General features: G+C 51.9%; 1 protein-coding gene across 1 annotated transcript; it reads right to left on the minus strand.

Moving 5' to 3' along the window:
• Positions 1–39: 39 nt before the first annotated feature.
• Positions 40–13307, minus strand: GPRIN1 (G protein regulated inducer of neurite outgrowth 1). Its single transcript, XM_081302785.1, has 2 exons — positions 12777–13307; positions 40–4049 (listed from the first exon to the last, which is right to left on the minus strand). The coding sequence occupies exon 2, from the start codon at positions 4005–4007 to the stop codon at positions 1002–1004; it is 3006 nt and encodes a 1001-aa protein (XP_081158911.1). The 5' UTR covers positions 4008–4049; positions 12777–13307; the 3' UTR covers positions 40–1001.
• Positions 13308–20947: the final 7640 nt, after the last annotated feature.

The raw sequence follows: 20947 nt of genomic DNA on the forward strand, positions 1-20947 counted from the left end.
TCACAGCAGACAAGGGTTGGGGAGAGATTTTATTACCAAGGTATACTGTGACAGTTTGTAGCCAAAAACTGAGGCTGGAGGGGTGGGGACGAGGGCACTGAGTGGTCACAAGGGACTTGTGGGGGCTCACAGCACAGGGGGGACAAGGGACTGAAGAGGGTGGCCTTTAAAGGTGAACTGTGGTTATAGAATGAACTCTTCACCCTGTCCCCAATACCCAAGAACAGCTACCACCTAGGCAGCTGTGGCCCAAGACCTTTCATGAGCCTGACTGTGACCTTCTGTCCTGTTTGAGACCCTCTCACTTTTCTGCAACTCTTCCTCTCATCTGAGTCCCCAGTGCCCTTCCTGGCCTTTGGCCTCTCTGGGAATTGTGAACCAGTGACCTGGTGGGAAAGGAGCTAAAGGTTGGGCGATGGGGGAGACTGGAGATGGGGAGGGACCACCAACAGCATGCAAGAGATGCCCCAGCCTTGGGGGTCAGCACATGCCCACTCGTTCAGAAACCTCCAGGGTCTCACATTCAGAGTCCAGCACGCTTAGGGGTGGGGGGTCTCACACATCGATCCTTGCACACACGGAGGGCCACTTAAAAGATTTGCATGCAGTCTTTCCCAGTTCTGGGAATCTGGTCCCACTGGAGACCTCAACATACCTAATCTGGCCATCTCAGGAGCTTGCCTTAGCTCTCAGGGGGCCCGAGGTATGGGTGCTGAGCAGGTCCCCTTGCTAGCCCAGTGTGACCGGGAGGGAACGCAGCTGAGGGCACGATGGGAGGCAGGGATGGGTTTGTGGTCTCAAGGCCACGAGGGAACTAAGTAAAGGGGTTTCATTTGTGTGTTTGGGGCAGAATGGGACTGGGAAGAAGGGGATGAGAAGCCCCTAGAGGCTGCCCACCCCTCAGAGGGTTGTCGCACGCCGAGGGGACACCTTCTAAGGGTCTGGGGTCAAGAAAGTAGCCTGAGAAGGTTGAAAACCCGGGCGTACAAAACAGGGGCAGCTCACTCGGCCGTGGGTCCTGCCCGCGAGCAGCACCGCGGCCGGCGCACACTCTGCAGCAGCGCGCGGAAGAGGCCAGGCGGGCGTTTGGCGGCGCCATCAGCGGCTGCGGCGCGCACCGAGCCTGCTCGGCCCGGGCCTGCGCGCGCGGCGGGCGGCGGCGCAGGCGCCCCTTGGCGGCCGTGCTCCTCGATTTGTCGCTCCAAATGCTTCTGGATGGCCATGCCCAGCACCTCCACCTCCATAGCGGCGCCGTACACCTCCCACGTCATTCCCTTCTCGTCCCAGCTCACGTCGCGCACTGGTTCTGCCGCCTCTTGGGGAGCCATGGCGGCCGCCAGTGCCGAGCCGGGCCGTACTCGCACTTCGGGGAAGGCAGGGGGCGCGGCAGGGGGCGCGGCGGTCTGAGGCGTCATGGGTCCAGTGGCCACGGAGCGCGTCTCGGCGGCGCCCATCGACACCTGCAGGCCTGCGTCCCGGCGTGAGGGAGGCCTGGGCGTGGGGCTGGGCGCGCGAGGCGCTGCCTGGAAGCTGAAAGCCGGGCCGCCCGCGCCGTCCTGCGGAGACATGGGACTCACGGCCACCGAGACGCAGGCCTGCGCCCCTGCCTGTGTGCCTGCGTCCTCGCGCGGCGGCGGTGGCGGGGCGCTTGCGTCCCACGACGGCGCTTTGGTGAAGTTGTCGCGAGTCCGTGGTCCCGGCTGGGGCGCTGCGGCCTCCGCATGGGGGCTTTTTTCGGCCTCAGTGGCCACCAGGTCTTTCTGGCAGAGGCTGGGGGTCTTAGCGCTGGGGGCGGGCTCTGGCTCCACACTGCTCTCCAAGCTCCCGGGACCACCTCGGGGAGATGGGGCCGAACTGCAGGGTTTGCCATCTGATTGCCTGGAGGAGGAGGACTCGGTCTTCTTCGGAATGGAAAACCCCTTTCCAGAGGATGGGGACTCTGCTTTTCTTGGAGCTGCAGAGTCGACCTGGGACACAGGCTCCACGTTCCCAGACACAATGGGATCTGCTTTTCCTGAGGATCCCGGATCTACTTTCTCAGAGGTCTGTGGCTGCTCCTTTTGCAAAAACAACCCTTCTGCTTTTCCTGACGATGTGGCACACTCTTGCCCAGGGAGCTTTGCTTCTGCCTTGCCCCCAGACTTGGGCTCAACTTTCCCCAAGGCCTTGGTTTCCTTCTTTGTGGAGTTCACAGGATTCCCCTTCTCCAGGGACGGAGGATCCACCTTTCCCTCTGGGATGGCTTCTGCTTTACCGCAGTCCATGGGATCTGCCTTCCCAGGGGACACCAGACCTGTTTTGCTATAAGTCATGGGGGACTTTCCTAAAGACATGGAGTCCACTTCTCTAGAGGGGGCAGTTTCTGTCTTTCCCCTGCTCACAGGCTCCATATTGCCTAAAACCAGGGGATCAGCTTTCCTTGAGACTGTAGGACCTGCCTTCTCCAAGGACCATGAATCTCCTTTTTCCTCAGTCACGGCCTCAGCTTTTACTGCAGATGGAGGAACCCCTGTTTCCAAGGACCTGGGGTCCCCTGGACCTGAGGACTCAGGGTCTGTCTTGCCTGAAGATTCAGGATTCACTTTTCCAGAAGATGGTATTTTTGTGTTTCTCTCTGTTGTGGGATCCACCCCTCTGGAAGACACCAGGTCCTCTTTTCCTAAAGATACAGTTACTGTCTTTCCCATAGACACATGTTCTGCCTGCCCAGAAGACAAGGGCTCTGGCTTTCCTGAGGACATGGGATCCACCTTTTCCAAGGAAACTGGATCCATCTTGCCTAGAGACACAGGAACAGTACTTTCCACAGATGTGGGATCTATCTTTCCTGAAAACATGGGATCCACTGGGCCAGCAGACACTGTTTTTGTCATTCTCACAGACACAGGATGCCCTTCCTCTGAGGAGGCAGGGTCTGTCTTTGCCAGGAACTGAGGGTCCTCTTTTGCCAAGGACACCATTTCTGCATTTTCCATAGATGCAGGATCTGCCATCCCTGAGCATTTAGGATTCATCCTTCCTAAGGACCCAGGAGTCCCTATTCCAGAGAATACAGGCTCAGTCTTGCCTGATACCCCTGGAGTCAGCTTTCCCAAGAGCCCAGGATCTGATTTTTCTGTGGGTGTGGGATCCGTGCTTCTCAAGGATACAGGATTCACCTTGCCTGAGGGCCCAGGATCTATCTTTTCTGTGGATGCAGAGCCCACCTTTTCTGAGGACACAAGGTGCTCTTTTCTATGACACTCAGGCTCCTCCTTTTTGGGGAACATGGGATCCACTTTGCCTGAGGAAACAGGATCCACCTTTCTCAAAGACCCAGGATCCTCCTTTGGGGACACTGTGTCAACCTTGCTGGAGCACACAGGATCTACTTTTCCCAAGGATTCAAGATCCTCCTTTCTTGGAGTCGTGTAATCCATCTTTCCAGGAGGCACAGGATCCCCCTTTCCAGAGGCTGCAGATTCTGCCTTTCCTGTCAACACAGGCTCTGCCTTTCTTGTGGAACCAGCATCTTTCTTTCCTATGGATCCCAAATCTGCCTGCTTTGAAGAATTGAAATCTCTCTTCTCCGGGAACACAGGATTTCTGTTCTCTGAGGACGTGGGATCAGTTTTCAGTGAGGACACAATGTCTGGCTTCCTAGACAAAGTGGTTTCTGGTGTCCCTGAGATCAAGGCTCCATGTATCCCCAATGTCTCCTTGGTGGCTTCCTCTTGGGAAGGGAGGCAGGTGGCAGAGGGGCAGGCTAAGTTCCCAGTGGGGTCCTCAGAGCAGGAGGCCCCTTCCCCAGCTCCACTGGGGCTGCTGTGTCTGGAGTCCATGCCTGGGGTTTGGTCAGGGGTGTGCCTGAGGCATGCAGGACTGGCCTTTTGCTGGGAGGGGCAGCAGTCCCTCATGGCCGGGCCCCCAGCACCCAGGCTCCCATCCTGTGGGCAGCAGAAGGGACTGTGGGGGCTGGAGTCTGTTGGAAGCAGCTGGAACCAGGCTGGGTCTTCAGCACTGCCCATCTGCCCTCATAGCCATGCTTGAATGCAGGCTGCTCTCTGGTTCTGAAACAGAGAGAGAGCAGACTCAGACTTAGGGGACAGCATCCATCCAAGCCCCTCCTGCTCACCTTCTTCCTAGCAGCCCAGCTCTTCACAGGGTTCTTTGTCCCTGTCTGGCCCTCTCCTCTTCACAGGGCCTGGGCTAAAAGCATAGGCCCAACCATGTCACTCTCCTGCTTCATCACACCCAGTGGTCCTCTGGATAGGACTTCTTAAAATGGCATTCAAGGCCCTTCACAACTTGGCCACAGCCTGACCTTTCAGTTTCTCCTAATGTCTTCCCACCGTGGTCATGCCCACCTCATGCAACCCAGAGGCTATACATTTGTTCTGTAGGCCACAGCTACAAACTCTGAGGCCATAGAGGTCATTTGAGTGAGGGAAGCAAATTGGGTATAAAACAAGAGGGAGGGCTGGGGATGTGGCTCAAGCGGTAGCGCGCTCGCCTGGCATGCGTGCGGCCCGGGTTCGATCCTCAGCACCACATATAAACAAAGATGTTGTGTCCGCCGAAAACTAAAAAATAAATATTAAAATTCTCTCTCTCTCTCCCTCTCTCTTTAAAAAACAAAAAACAAGAGGGAGTGGTGGGGACTGTGGCCAAGAGATCATGCCCTGTCTGAAAGCCACTACTCCCTGAACCAAGTGCTGTCCTGGAGAAATGAAACCGTAGCACTAGTTTTTCCAGTGTCTTAAGAGAGGTGGGAAAAACCAGACTTTTATGTAAAATATGCTAATTAATTCAGGATTTAAATAAAAACCCAAAACACTATGTGGGCCAAAGAAAACATGTCTGTAGGCCACCGGTTTATGTCTATGTAGGCCCTGCGGAGCTGTGAATGGTTTATAGTCAAGGAAGGGACAGTCAGATGTGTATGTTTTCAAAGATTCCTCTGGAATGGCGTGGAGGCTTCACTGAAGTAGGAGAGGGACTCGACAGTATCTGTGAGGAGGTCCGTCCGCCCTCATTCCGTCTTTCACTTGAGTAACCCTTAGTTCATTTGTGCCGTCCCTTCTCAGCAATAGACCCTGAGCAGCTGCAATTGTTTTTTGTTGTTTGTTTTTTTCTTGGTACTAGGGATTGAACCCAGAGCTCTTTACCACTGAGCCACCTCCCCAGCCCTATAGCGGGTGGTGGCCAGGGTGGCCCACAGGACATTTGTTAGCATGGTGCTGGGCAATGGCGCTGGGTAGGAGATCTAGGGAAAGAGGGAACTCCGTCTGGATGGGCTGTTTGTGATAGTTGGGGGACATTCAAGAAGAGGGTTTGGCAGGCAACTGGAGCTATGACCGACTTTGTCCCATTACACACTAGCAGCTAGAGTGAGCAGGGCTCATGATTCCCCACAAAACCTGCTCCAAAACTATCTCCCTAGTGCTGAGGCCAGAATCCTTGACGTTCATACCCCATGTCCTATTTTATTTATTTATTTTTGGTACTGGGGATTGAACTCAGGGGTACTCAACCACTGAGCCATATCCCCAACCCTTTTTATCTTTTATTTTGAGACAGGGTCTTACTAAGTTGCTTATTTAGGGTCTTGCTAAGTTGCTGAGACTGGCTTTGAACTAGTGATCCTCCTGCCTCAGCCTCCCAAGTGGCTGGGATTACGGGCATGCACATGGCACCTGGCCCCCATGTCCTGTTCATTCAGTTTGATCTACTTTCAGATACATACAGAATCCCAACACTGCCCTGGGCTAAACCCTCACCATCTCTCATCTGGACCACCCTGGCTTTCCTCCTTCTCCCCTCCAGTTTATTCTCAACACAGCTGCCAGAGAAGTCAGTAAAGCCCAAGGAAGATCATGTCCTTCTGTTCAGAACCAAGCAGTATCTACTTCTCGTGCCAAATAGAAGCAAACTCTCAATAGCTCTTAAGACCTGACATTTTCTGGCTCCATTAACTCTTTTGGCCATTTCTCCTACCACTCTCCCTTTTTCATAGTGCTGTTTCAAGCCCACTGGCTCCCTCACTGCCCCCTGAACACTCTGAACACCCTCCTCCCCAGCCTCAGGGCCCTTGCACTGAAGGTCCTTTGTCTAATGGTCCACTCCCTGAGGCCTTTCCTGGCCCATACTGTATAACACAGCCTCCTCCCCAACCCTGGCTGGCGTTCTCCATCTACCTAGTGCCACTGAGTTTTTCTCCATGGTACGTGTCATATATTATTTATTGTTTATGGTGTGTTCCTCTTATTAGAATGCCAGCCCCAGGAGGGTGGAGACTTTGCTGTGCTCAGTGATAGATCCCAGAGTCAAGAGCAATGAGTGGCAAGCTCCTAATAAAAGTTACATGAATGACTGAATGATTTTGCTGAGATTTAGATCTAACCGTGCTATTTCTGGCTCAAAATGCTTCCTTTTTTTTTTTTTTTTTTTGGGTACGGGGAATTGAACTCAGGGGTGTTTAACCACCGAGCCACATCCCCAGCCCTTTTTATATTTTATTTTGAGACAGGGTCTTGATTAATTGCTGAGGCTGGCTTTGAACTCAGATCCTCCTGCCTCAGCCTCCCAGGCCACTGAGATGACAGGTGTGTGCCACCACATCCTGCTTCTTCTGGTTCTTGTTGGGAAGTTAAGTTGGTTATCATCTTTTTTGAAGGACATTTGTCAACTTCTGTCAAAGTTTACAATGTACATAGCATTTGAGCCATCAACCCACCTGAAGGGATGGTCCTGAAGATAGGGGGACCATAGATAGACTAACGTGCACCGGGGGCCTGAGAATATGGCTGGCGGTGGAGGAAAACCAGGAAGCAGTTCTATGACATGTGGGACAAACTCAGGGAACACCATGCAGCTACCAGAATATACGTGGGGTGTTGAGGAAAGATGTCACGATAGTGTAAAAGAATAAAGACCTAGGGGACAGCATAGTTTCTAGACTCTCAGGTGTTTAGCCAAGGAAAAGGGCAAACACGATTCTGGAAGGAATTCCATAAAGCTTTTTAGTGGTGATGGCCTCTTGGAAATGAGAACGGGATGCAACCTCCTGCTGGGGTCCCCTCTTGCCTCTCCAAGAGTTCTGTTTTTGTTCTTCAGGTGCAAACAAATCCTATTCCATTTACTATTGGGAAAAAAAAAAGACGGTGAATCTGAGTGTAGGAGATGACCTTTGTTGTGTTGTACACCCCTTTGAGATTGAATCTGGATCACGTGTGCTCACAGTACAGGCACACATTGCTAAACAACAGGGATGTGTTCTGAGAAATGCATTGTTGATGATTTGGTTATTGTGTGAATATTACAGAGTATACTACACACGGCCCCTTGATGCAATTAAGAGACACAGTACACTCTAGGTGTATGAAGCCACTGCTGGTGAAGCATGGCCTACTGTTTCACAGCCAACTTTTGTTTTTTATAAGCAGAAGGAGCATACTCTAATGATAAAAAATATAGTACAGTAAATACATAAACCAATACCATAGTTGTTTATTATCATAATCAAATATGCACTGTACATGATTATATGTGCTATAATTTTATCCAACTGTCAGTGCAGGTTTATTTACACCAACATCACCACAAATGTGTGCTAAGATGTGATGTCGGACACAATGTCACTAGGCAAAAGGAATTTTCCAGCTTCATCATAATCTTATGGGACAACTGCTGTGTATGTGGTCTATTGTTGACCAGAATGCCGTTATGTGGTGAATGACTGTACCATTTTTAAAAACAAGGGAAAAAAGAAAACTTTAATGCTTCCCTGTTGTCTTTAGGGCCAAGCCTATCTTTAAAGTGTGGTTCTAATCCCCTAGTACCCTCTTACCTGCTAGGATTTATCTTTCATTACCTACTCCCACCCCCCAAAACACACATACACACGCACACTCACACCACACAGACACGCACCACACAGACACACACCACACACACTCACACCACACACACATTCACACAAACAGTCACACCACACAGACACACACAAGGTGGCCTCTTTGGGTTCACCCACTGCGTCACATCCTGAGCCAGCTCAGCCTCTATACACCTCGGTTGGGGGACTCTTTTGCTCCCTCCTTTCCTTGTTATTTCTTATTAAACCTTCAGGTCTCAGTTTAAATCCTTCACCCTCTAGTGGGCCTTCTCCCCCCCCCCCCACCCCCAGATGGATTTCCTGACCTCTTCTTCTTCCTCTGACCAGGCAGGTCACTCTGCATATATTCATTTACACCTCTGGGTCCCTGACTTGACCTCAGGTTCTTGATGGGGATTCAGTCAGTACTGGTTACCACTGGGTGCCCCAGGCTTTGAGCTTGAGACTTGGCGGGGTGGGAGACATGAACTTAAGATGGGGATCCAGGAGAAAGAACAGGTTTTCAGAGGGGACTGGGCTTTAAAGAGTTGGGGCACCTATGGGACTTATGGGGGGGTCATGGAGGAGTTAGATGGGAGTCAGGTCTGAAGCACAGGAGAGGTCTGGCCGGACTCCTTTGAATGTGTTTTTCATCAGCATAAAAATGAGTTAGAATATCATCGATCCACAGGGATTGATCAGATTTGAGCTGAATAGATGGGGTCCGTCTGCATGGTTTACCTTTTGATAGTGATATGGGTGGAAATAAAAATTTAAGAAAAACAATAGAACAAGGGAGATGATGACAGATTCCCAACATCCTTAGAGTGAGGGAGACGAGGGTGTGGTGGGGACTGTGGCCAATGGAAGGCATCGGTCCCTTCTGAAGGGGCCACTGAACTCAGTTCTGCCAGCTGTGGTCAGATCCATCCCTGAGCTTGACATTTACTGGGCACATCTGCAACGTCCTAGGCCCCGTTCTTAGTGCTGGAACATAACTGTGGGCGAGGGATGTACAGTCCCTGGTTCCAATGCAGGTAGACCAGGAAGGGGCAGCAAACAAGGAGCAAGCAAGTGATATCATTTCAAATACTAGATGCTGTGGAGACAAAGGAGTGGGCAGTCGGTTTGGACAATAAAGTCAATAAAGGCCTCTCTGAGGTTAACATCTGAGCCATTGGGGAAGAAGCCAGAGTGGCGGGTGTAGAGCTGGAAGCAGGGGAAGCGGCAGCAGCCAGCCTTGCAGGGCTTGGGGGAGGAGTGGGGGTTCTCCTAAGGGTACTGGGAACCTCCTGGAGCATTTTAGGCAGGGAAATGAAAGTGGCTTCTAGGTGGCCAGGTCTCCTAATTTATTGAGCACAGTCATAATCTGGATTTTCTACATTTTTAACATTGTCTCCTTTTTTTAACTATCACACAGGCCAAAACACTTCTGTAGGTCAACTCTGACCCCAAAGTCACTAGCTTGTGACAGCCACTCTATCTGATCCTGGCAGCTGTGGAGAAGGAGGTTATAAGCCAGAGTGACTGGATGGGCAAGAGAAAGGGCCCAGGTTCTGGAGAGGGCCAAGATGGCTTGCCATACCCGCCTCACCATACCCGCCTCGGCTTCCTCCTTTGGAAAGCAGGAATTCAGAAGCTACCTGCAAGTGTATGGGAAACTCAAGCTACAGCTCCAAGTAGTCAGGAAAGGCTATAAGGGGGTGTTCTGGGTCACTGCCTCATTTCAGCCCAATATCTCGGCCCTGGGGTCTGCACACACTAGCCCAGCCAACAAGTTCCTCCTGGGTGAGCCCTGGGCAAAAAGTCTGGACATCTCACCACTTACCAGCTGTGTGGCCTCAAGCAAGACCCTCTTCCTCCCTGGGGACCCTGAAGAAGCCACCCCTTGCTCTCCCAGGGATGTTACGAGAATTAAAGAAGATGAGGGGTGTGTGGGACTCTGCTCCCTTCAGGGCTGGGCTGTGTACATGAAAGGCCTGTTTTTATCTACTCAGCGTGTCAGAGCCCAGCTGTGCTCCCAGGAGGGGGCGGGGGCTGCAGCAGAGATGCAAATCAGCAAAATCTGGTCTTCCCACATGCTTGTTTGACCCACGGGGCTTGAAGAAAAAAAAAAAAAAGTTAAAAAGTTAATTTTAAATAAAGGAGCAAGGTGATCAACATTTAAAAATTAGAAGATTCCATGTGAGAATTAGATTTCCAGAATCTCCTGGAAAATTAAATTTTGACAATCTGAGTATGCTTCCTGCATAGCAACAGGGGAGGCACTCTCCAATTAGCTGCAATCCTCACCTCTCCCTAGGGTGTCCTGGACACTGAGACTGACTGTTGCTACTGATCACTAAATTCATGCTGTTGTTATTTTATAGCTCACCCTTCATGTAGATTACCCTCCTGACCTATGGCCATCAAAGTTTTGACCCCTGCACTGGATGCCAGTAAAGGCAGGAAGGGACCTTGCACAAGTCAGGCAGACCTTGCATACCTGTCAGGTAAGTGCTATCGTCCTGTTTTTCAGAGAAGTAAGCTGAGGTTCTGAGAAGTAGGTATGGCCCAGCTGGTATGATGTCCCTTTGGCAAGCCTTCCTGGAAAAGGCTGGATTCCCAGTTCCCTGCTCAAAGTTTTGTCTCTAAAATAGGATGGGGGGTGGGGCTTCCAGGGTAGAGACAGAGAGCCTGGCCAGGGTGAGAGACCCAGCTTAGCCATTAACTTGCTCTATGACTTTGAGTGAGTTTTTGTACTCTCAGGGCCTCTATTTCCCAGTCTGAATGGGGCTCAAAGATCAATGCAAGAAGCTCTGCTGCTCCCAGTTCTTCTGGGCCCCTCCTGGCTCTGAAGGAATCTTCAGTATTCTCCAGTCACTAATTCAAGAGGCAGCCTAGGCCTGGGGATCCACCTCCTCCCCACTCCCTCCCTCTAGAACCCAATACCACCACTTTCCTACTTTATGCTCAGCCTTGGGTCCAGAACTCTCAGGCCCAGTTCATCATCTGGACCCCACAACAATTGCATGGGGGGCATTATCACCCCATTCCACAGATGAGGACACTGAAGTCAGAAGGAGAAGTGACTCGACTGAGGGCACACATTGGGGGGAAGGAGGCTGTCATTCAAAGCCAGTTCTGTCTGAGGCCAAAGCCTGGGTTCTTCCCAATCATATCAGACAGGATCGGGGACACTAATGCTTGGCTCTTAAAACCCCTTTGTGTTCCTTGGGACCAGGCCAAGGCTCCTCTGGATCCTGTGGATCTCACAGCAACTGTACAATGGAGCATGCAGTAGAGGAAGCAAGAATGTCCCTGCATACATACACCCACCTGCGGGAACATGCACACCCGATGAACAGATGATCTGCACACTTGGGCATAAACAGGTGAGTGTGACCCAATTGAGGTAGAAGGCTGAAATGACTGTGTAGGAGTATAGGCTGGCTCACCTGGTGTGCAAAGGAGTGAGCAGACTGCCTGTGGAGATTTGTACAAGCTTAGGCCAATCTGGAGCTAGGACTTGGCTCCTGAGGTATGCTGAAGAAAAGCTTGGTGTGCGTACATATAACCCATATGTGCAGAATGGCCTGTGTGTTTGCACATCATGGGGGCCTGTTGGACTCTGTGGGTATGCACATATGGCCACATGGTCTCACTCACGGGAGACTGGTCTGGGTTTGTGCACAGGCACTTGTGTTCCACTCAAAGGCATAGCAGCCCCATTGAATGCCCAGAGACTTGGCTAGCCTGTTCCTTTCTCTCTAGGATTTCTTTGCAGTCTGGAGCCATCCCTACACCCCCAATCAGGACCAGAGCTGCCAGGTACCTGCAAACATCTCCTCCCATAGTAACAAGACCGACAAAAGCTTGTGTACCTGTGAGTATGGTCTGCAGCCCCTTGTCCACTAGTCCCTTTAGAACAGCAAAGCCTCCTGCCTGGGGCTCTCGGGGAGAAGGAGTCTACCAAAGGGACTTTCCCCCCTAGAAACAGCCTCCATGCATCCATCCATCCACAGGAGAGCAAGAATGGGCATTTAGGGGCATGCTAGTTTGGGTGGGGTAAGCAACAAGCTAAGACACAGCAAGCCTGTGTGTGGAATGATAGGGAGTGTGCTCACAAGGGTGACCGTCTATTCCAGGTTCTGGGGGTACAGGAGGGACACCATGAGCAGGTGTGAATAGGCACAATCAGACCAAGGTAGGGAGACTGGGAGTGTGTTGTGATCAGGGCATTATCGAGTTGAGTATGCTGTGATCTGTGATGGCTAATGTGAGTGCTTTACTGTGCCTGAGTGTATACTCAAAGCTCCCACTCGGTGAATTGGGTGGGTACACAGGTGGCTGTGTGTATGAGTCTGATGGAATGACCAAGGGCCACAGCGGGTGTGTGTGTGGACCTGTGGCCTGGCCTAGGGATGAGGTGATCTCCAACGCAGTGTGTGACTGTGTCCCAGAGTGTGTGCCACACTGGGTGTGCAACGGCGAGTGTGCTCAGTGGTGCCAGTGGAGCCACTCAAGCACCGCGGAGCTCACTCTGGGGAGGAGATGAATCAACGCGGGCGGACCCCCTCCCCCCGGTGGCGGGAAGCGCCCCCTCCCGCACTGCCGTGCGGAACAAAGCAGCCAGCAGCGTCCAGGCCGGACTCGGGGCTCCAGTCCTACACGCACCGCGGCCAGGCCCGCAGGGCCCCTCGGGGGTTCGGGCCGAGGATGCCGGACCCGCCCCCGCCCCGCCCCAGCGAGGAGCCTGGAAACAGACACCTGCCGCCCCCAGCCGCGCAAACACACAACCCGTCCCTCGCCTTGCGCGGTGCCAGAGCCCCCAGCGGAGGGGCTTTGAGGACCCTGGACAGCGGCTGCAGAGCTGCCGCCAGCGAACCAGAGGGGTCAAAGCCGCGCTCTTGGAGGGAACCGCAGGTGCGGGCGCGGCGCTTACCCCGCGGGGCCGATGCTCCGGCTCTTCAGCGCGCCACGTTCTGGCTCCCGCCGCTGCCGCCGCCCAAACGGCCTCGGCTGCCTCGGGCCGGGCTGGCGGGTGGACCCGCGGACTCCTTGCTGCCGTCCCCCGAGCCGGTCCGCGCTCCCGCCCCGCGCCCCGCCCCGGGCATGCGCGCTGGCCGACTCGCGGCCTCGGAACCCGGGAGGGGGCGGTGCCGGCGGGGAAACGGGAGCTGGGTGGAGGGAGGGGCGCCCCTCGCCTGCCGCCCCTCACCATCGGCCCGGTCTTCCAGAGTGCCCCGCCCTTCTCCTCCGGGTTCCCATTTCACAGACCCGGAGACTGAGGGGCGGAGAGGCTGCCCATTTGCTGCGCGCCAGCAGAAGGCGGGGCGTGTTGCTTCTCAAATCTCAATAAACGCATCCCCGCGAACGCTCTGTAGTTTCACCGAGGAGGGAATTGCTGCTCCGAGAGCGGCAGCCACTGGTCCGAGGACCTGCGGCGCCTGCATGGGGACCCAGGTCGTCGGGATCTCCAAGCTCCCTCGGAGAGGAAATTTCCCGCCTCCCCCTCGGCCGCACATCCGGCCTTCTCTGCCCCCGCCCCCGCCCCGCCCCCGGTCCTTTGTCTCGCCGCTGCCCACGCTCCTGTGGGTGGAGGGGACGCCAGCGGTGGTGGTGCTGGAGAGGAGCCTTTCATTCTCCTTCTGCCGTCCTCCCCAAACAGGGTGTCCGCCCACTCTCCGGTCTGTGTAAGCTGGGTTTTTCTCCTCCTGGATACTCCTGAGCAAGTCATTTCACCCCCTTTGAGCCTCAGTCTCCTGATCTGGAAAATGGGGCTAACATTAGTCACCTCAGGAGTTTTGGAAGGCCGAAGGCGCCCGAAGTAGGAGTTCAGGGACTTCAAGTTGAATCTGAATTGCCAAAGACATGAGGATTCGCTGCTCTCCTCCTCCATGTTTCCTGGCAGAGAAGTGGTCCCCTGCTCTTTCAATTTCCCCAAAGAGAAAATAACTGTAATTGTCCTGGAGGTGATAAAACCCTCTCTTGCCTGTACTATGAAACCATCTACTAAAAATAGTAACAATTAATGTAAATGAAACTCTTAGTTAGGCACAAACACAAACACTGTACTAAGATTTTGTTTACAGGTTTCATCTAATTTCCATTTCCAATCATTCAGGAGAAAGATTAATGTATTATATCCCCATTTTCAGATAAGAATACAGATACAGATAAGTGCCTTGTTTGTGGTCACACAATTAATAGTGGAACTGGCATTACAAATGTATGCAATTTAACTCCAGCAACTTCACGTTTCACTGTTTTAGCCTTCTCCCTTATCCGGTGAACCATAAGTAACTGTGACCTTAAAAGAATTTTTTATTTTTAAAATCCGATGGCAAATGAAGAAAATCCATTAAACTGGCATCTTCAGCCTGGATCCCAGGAAAGGGAGAAAGCGAAGTGCCAGACCAATTTTCAGCACCATGGACAGCACACACACAGCCGGGATGCTTCCTTGTATTCCCAGTCCTAAAAATTATTCACTCACTGCTACAAGGGCACCCTTCTGCATCCGTCATTTCATTCCCTCCAGTCCTTCAAGGCAAATATTATCGACTCCATGGTGAAGATAAACACATCTTGGGGAGGTTCACAAGACATGAAAGGTGGCAGGAACTAAACTGATCTAAAAAGTTCCCCCTCCGGCAGAACGAGAGTGGACAGGAGCAGATCTCACACACAGATGAAGAAGCCATGGCAGGTGAGGTTCGCTGATACGTGAATCGTGGTGACATTTCTTGGTATGGAGAAGAGGTTGGCATGGAGGAGAGAGGGTTCTGCTGCCCCTCTGAAGTTTTGCCTTAGAAATCCAGGCGGATGGAAGATCTGTATCTGATGAGTCCAGGGGAAAGGAGGGGCTCATGTTCTAACCACAATGAGACATAAGAGCCCAGAGCTGGACTCTGAAGTGGCCACTGCTGAAAACGGACTAGGAAGCCCACCCCCTGAGACTGTTAATGGAGGCCAGGAGAGACATGTCAGCCTGTGGAGGGAAAGTATCCACCAAACAGGGAGACGTGCAGGGCCTGGGTCAGCCGGAGGAAGGAGCACGGAGGGAACCGCTGAGAAGAGGAGACTGCAAAGGATGAGAAACACAAAGCCTGAGAAGCCAGTAGAAACTCAAGAGAGTGTGATGTTTCAGAAGACAAGGGGAGAGAATGTTCCAGAAGGAGGGCAGTGTCAATCACATGGGAAGACAAAATGCAGCCTGCAAGGTGCCCTCTGAATTTGAAAAGAAGGTTAACTGAAAACTCGATGAGAGCCCAGTCAGTGGAGGGGTGGAGAGGAGGGGGTGGAAGGCCAAGATGGTGTAGGGGAGTTTGATGATCAAATGGGAGTAGGGAGGTGGAGTTAGGCTGGGGACATAGCTTAGTGGTAGAGTCCCTGCCTAGCATGAACCCTAGGTATGATACCAGGCACTGGGCAGGGGGCAGGGAGGAGGAAGTGGAGAGAACAATTAGATGCCTTGCTCAAGAAATTTGGGCTCTGAGAGAGAGAAAAGAGGGATGCTGATCTCAATGGCAATACAAGGTTAAAATGGAGGAGACTTAAAGGCATTGAAATCCTGGTGAGAAAGGCCTGGGGCAGGGGGAAAAGGGAGGAGGCCAGCAAGGCAGAGCATGAGGGCTGGGCCAGATACTCAGGATGGAGGGACAGGTGGGATCCAGATCCCTGGGGTGGCTTGCAGAACTGACATGAACACCGAAGGCATGTGGTTTATTTGTGTGGTGCAAGGACACTGGTAGGGGAGTGTAAAGGTGACCCAGGAAAGGAAGGCAGCCAATGAGAGGTTGTTATTAAGCCAGCCACCACAGTGGGTGAGTGAAACTTAATTCTGCAGGGAAGTCTTGGAAAATGAGGCAAATGTTCATTTCAGAATTCCTCTGGCCAAGGAAAGAGATCTGGGGAATGCATATCCCCACATCTGGCAGATGTTGCTTAAGTGCCATCCCCAGAGTTTGTGGCATGGGGCTGTGCGTTAATTCCTGGGCAGTTCTGGTCCACAGTGCATGGGGGTGATATATGTTCAGCAGCAGCCTGAGAGTGTCTTGGACAAAGATGATCATACTGACTGTTGGGAGTCCTGCTGGGGGCACAGAAAAGGTCAGGGCATTCAAGGTGATGTGCAGAGCTCTGTCCGTGACTGCTGCATAGGCATAGCATCTGTGTCCTTTTCCATGCTCTCTGACCCCTCTTGTTCCAAAGGGACTTGTTGATAAAAACCATTTTTAATGGAAATCTTCAGACAACAAAATAAATCATTTATTAAGACAGGAATGGAGCTCAAATGGGCAGGGAGGCAGTCTGGGTTCAATCTTGGCTTTGTCAGTTACTAAATGTGCGGCCTTGACTGAGGTCTCTGTGAACTTCATTTTACCACATATAACACTAGCGATCTGAGAAAAATACACTAAGTGCCTGACATAAGGTAGCCACTGTAGAGGATGCTTCTGTTCGGGTGACCCCAGTTCATACACCCTTTTCTGACCACAGCACCTCCATTTTCCTGGGGAACTCCCCACCCTAGTTTGTGTTGTGGACTCCATTGCCAGCTCTGGAGGTGGGTAGTGACCCAGGCCTGGTCAACTGATGTCCAAGGATTTATTCTGAGGGTGGGGGTAGAGCAGGGGACCAAACTCAGAGCAAATTACTCTCTTTCCTGGAACTTTGGGGATAGCTGAATTGTTGATGTGTCCACATGCTGGAGGGGCATCTTTGTTCTCATGGGGACAGATTCTGCCTAGGCCTGGGGCTTGGGACCCCCCTTTGACAACCCACATGGCCACCCGCACCCATATGAGTGTGTGTGCGCGTATAGCTCAGGTTGATCTGCTGCTGGGGTGCCGTACACACGCGTGCGCACAAGAAGATAAACAAGGGCCTGCAGCTCCTTGGCTGGCGCCCAGGCCGGGGGTGGAATAAACAATCCTGGTGACTTTCTGAAAAGCAAGCGTGTGTGGCAACAGGCACCATGGAGACAAGCAGACTGTACCAGAGCAGACAGCCGACAGCCCCCAATGCCACCCCTGTGCATGCGTCTCTGTGCACGCGCACGCACACACACACGCTGTCCTTTCCTCTTTCATGTCTCTATCATGTTCATATCCATTCCATCAAACACAATTCTTCTTTCACACCAGGACCACCCACTCCTGCGGTCTAGCCAGCCACCCCCATTCCAGCTTTGTTTGATGCTAAAGGCTTTGGAGAAGATCTGAGATTCCCCATACCACAGCAGCCATGATTCCTGACCCCTTCACCTGTACACTGGTCCTTGTCTAGGGTGGAAAGGTGTGTGCTCTGTGTGTATGTGTGTGTGTATAGGTAGGGGTTATCATAATGGGCAGTGACAGATAATCCTAACTTTCTGTAAAGTTCTTGCATAACGTTTTTGTGCTTCAGGGATACACGCACAACACACATTGACTCCTTCAAGAAACACCCAGACCCCACACTACCTGAGAGTTGTCCAGATACTCAGATGCATAACTCTACATGCTTGCGATGATGATAGTGACGGTAGTATGCCTTACTGACTCCCTAAGTATAGTCATCATCTCATTTAACTTAATCCTTAAGGAAAATCACCTGGATGATACAATTATTATTCCCATTGAATAAGTGAAGAAACGGATATTCAGTGAAGTTCAGTAAATTGCCAGGGTCACACAGCTAGAAGGGGACCAATCTGGGAATTACTGCAGCCACACTATTAGCCCCACCCAGATGTACATGCAACACCGCATGCCTGGGTGCATACGTGCAAGCACACACACACTGCCTCCTGTCAACCCAGATAACTGATGCCCATGGAGCCATCTTCCCATCCCTGGCCTTCTCACTCCCAGGCTCTCACTTGGCTGCCCTCTGATTCATGAGACTCCTTGGCTTGGGACTTTATGAGAACAGCCTGATGCCCACACAGACCCCTTCCCTCCCCTGCTGCAACCCCCTCACCCTCCCCAAAGCTGCAGGCCCTGGCCCAGCTGGGGGCGGCCCCAGGATTTGGATGGGTGACTCAGGCTGAATCATGGCCCAGCTGCTCCTTGGCAGCCCCCTCCCCCATTCTGCCCAGAAAGCCTATTTGGAAGGCAAAGGTGGGCCTTGGAGTGGGGGCAGGGAGCAGGGGATGGGGCACTTGAGAAGAAGGACAAAGCACAAGAGGGCCTTTCAGGAAGCCCTCACCCTGACCCTCATTCTGCCAGGAAAAGGTGTCCTTTGTTTGAACTGAGACCAGGGACTCCCTCTCCAATACCAGGGCCCATTTTGGCTTGCCTCCTCAATGTCTGGGTTCTAATAATAACAGCAACAATAACACTGTTCACTACTCTAGTTGATCACTCACATTTCACAGTAGTGCAGTTTATAAAGCTCTTTCTCATCAGCATCACATTTAATTCTCCTACTGGTCTTAGGGGGTGGAAATTAGCATCTTTGCTTTGGAGCGGAGGAAACTGAGGCTCAGAGAAGTATATGAAATTACCAGTGTCACATCGTTAGTGAGATGACTGAGCCAGGATGAAAGCCCAGCCCTCTGGTCCATTCTGTGGGAAGTAAGCCCTGGAGCTTCGATTCGGGCAAAGTTAGGGCACGATTGGGGGGCATGCAGGGTAATATGGCGATTGCTAGGAGGAAGACATGGTGGGGGTACTACAGGGGCATGACAGGGACATGGTTGGGCATCAAAGGTGCATAGTAGTGTGGCATGGTTGAGCCATGGCAGGGCCATGGTAAGGGCATTGGGAGTATGTGAGAAGGGATGGCAGAGGTATGTCTGGCAGCAGGGTTTGTGGCAGAGATGTAGAAACATTTTTTCCTTTACGTTCTTGCAATTCATGAATTCTGGAATTATTTATGCTTTCAAACCTTTCATGTTTCAGACTAATATATCAAGACTATCAAATTTAGAGCCTGGAGTTTCTTCTGAGAAAGCATTGGTTGTGGGGACCTTTGCTTCCTGAAGCCTCAGTTTCCCCATCTGAAAACAATGGGTCCAGTCCTGTGGTAGGATAGAGGCTATTAAGAGGCACGAGTGGAGCCACTCTCATCAGGAGCTTGAGAAGCTATGAACGACTCCACAAAAGACTGCTGGTTCTCACATTTTGTTTCATCCTTTTAAGAAACACTTGTGGGTGCTGGGCAGAGGGCTGAGTGGGCTTCTGGGAGCCAGGGGGCGGTGCTGCGGGGGGAGTGGGTGACATCTCTTCCTTTCTCCCTGCCTGGGCTCCGTCTGGCCTTCCCCCACCCTCAGCCCAGAGCCCGTTTCTAGGCAACAGAATGGATGCAGGGATGTTTCGGAGGGGAGAGAGCTATAAATAGGGAAGGGAGAAAACAAAAATAAAGTTCCAGAGAAAGCTGGGAAGCCGCATTACTGGAGGATGGGGGTGGGGAGACAAGGGAAGACAGACAATGGCAGGGATGCAGGGATGACCCCCAGCCCGCCATCATTTTCTGCTTAGTTGCCCAGCAAGGGTCCAGAGAGGGCTGACGTGGGTGGGAAGGGGGACTCTGTGTGCACAACTGAGCAGAATGTACTTCTGGTCAGAGGAGTGGGAAAGCTCAGAAGAGGGAAGCATTTCATCAGGCACAGTTCAGGGCAGCTTGTCTGGATGCGGGAAAGAGCCCAGGCAAAGGAGGAGACAGCACAGGCCAGGAGGGGTGGGGCTGGTGCAGGATCTCAGATATCGGGAGGCCTGGTGGGGTGAGCCTTGCTGACCACACTCCCTCTATGCACATGCCCAGGCACAGGGGTGGGCACTTTCTCTGGTGTGCAATTCTGGCTGTGCCCAAACCACCTCTTTTCATTCAGGTTTTAATTCCACCTCACCTCCTCAGACACCTGACCCAGCCACCTTGTTTTAGTGTTGCCATCGCCCCCTCCCTGTGACTTTCTATCACATGGCTCCCTTTTATGTGCTTCATAAAACTAGAAATTATCTTGTTGATTGTTTTGTGATCTCTTGGAGGTGAATTGTCAGAGCACTGACCTGCAGGGCTATTCCCCGAAGTCCCTCACTTCTAAGAGGAGAACAAGTGTGTAAACACACTATTGGAAGACTAAATGAACTCAGCACACACGGGCAACATCCGTGTACACACAGGAACACAGATACAGACACAGTGCAAATGCATGTCCATATCTCAGTTGTAAGTGTGAACACCCCACTAACTCACACAGTGTTGCTCCTGGGTTCCATGACATTGCACAAGTGTCTGTAATCTCCACATTGCTGCTTCTCTGCATTTTCCTATTGGTTTTCGTTTGTTTGTTTCTCCACAAAGCCACAGAAAGCCCATTTTGGAAAGGTGTTAGGCTTTGGATTCAGGTTTGGGGCTCAATATTTCTTTTGCCACTTCCCAGCAAGATGAACAGGACATGTAGTTTTACCTCTCTGAGCTCCATTTCCTCATTTACAAATTGGGGCAAATAACAAAGAAGCCTTGAAGCTGGCTTCAAGTGAAATTAATAGAGTTAAGGACCACATGCCTGGGCCCTTGGGAAATGACTTTGTGCCTGTCACATGAGAGGAGACCATGATCTGTGTGGGCTCACACACACACATACACATACAGCCAGCACTGCCTTCTGACAGGGGCCTGGCATCCTCTGCTGATGCTTCTGGACCTGTGCCTGGAATGCATGTAAAGTAACCCTGGCAGAAGAGAACATTGGTCTCTGAGCAGAACCATTCTCAGTAGGACCAGGTGTAGGTAGGGGTTGGCACCCGGGAATGAGGAATAAATTTTCCCACAGACCAGATGGTGAATACAGTTTTGTCATCTAAAAATGGGGATCAGGTGCTGGTTGCTGGATCAGAGGTTGCAAACTTCTTTAGAGGCCAAGCTGTTCATGAAAATAGAGGATAGGAGTAATACAATAAGAAAGGGCTATGGCAAAATGGAAAAGGTGTGCTCAACCCAAAGATATTTATTTATTTATTTATTTTGGTACTGAGGATTGACCAGGGGCGCTTAACCAATGATCTACATCCCCAGTTCTTTTCATTTTTTGAGATGGGGCCTCACTAAGTTGCTTAGGGTCTTGCTAAATTGCTGAAGCTGGCCTAGAACTTTCAATCCTCCTGCCTCAGCCTCTCTAGTCCC

This window comes from Spermophilus citellus (assembly GCF_964194105.1).
Source record: "Spermophilus citellus genome assembly, chromosome: 1".
Lineage (NCBI taxonomy): Eukaryota > Metazoa > Chordata > Mammalia > Rodentia > Sciuridae > Spermophilus > Spermophilus citellus.

Excerpts from the sequence above, each read along its gene's own strand:
- GPRIN1 (XM_081302785.1), bottom strand. The coding sequence starts at position 4,007 with ATGGGCAGTGCTGAAGACCCAGCCTGGTTCCAGCTGCTTCCAACAGAC.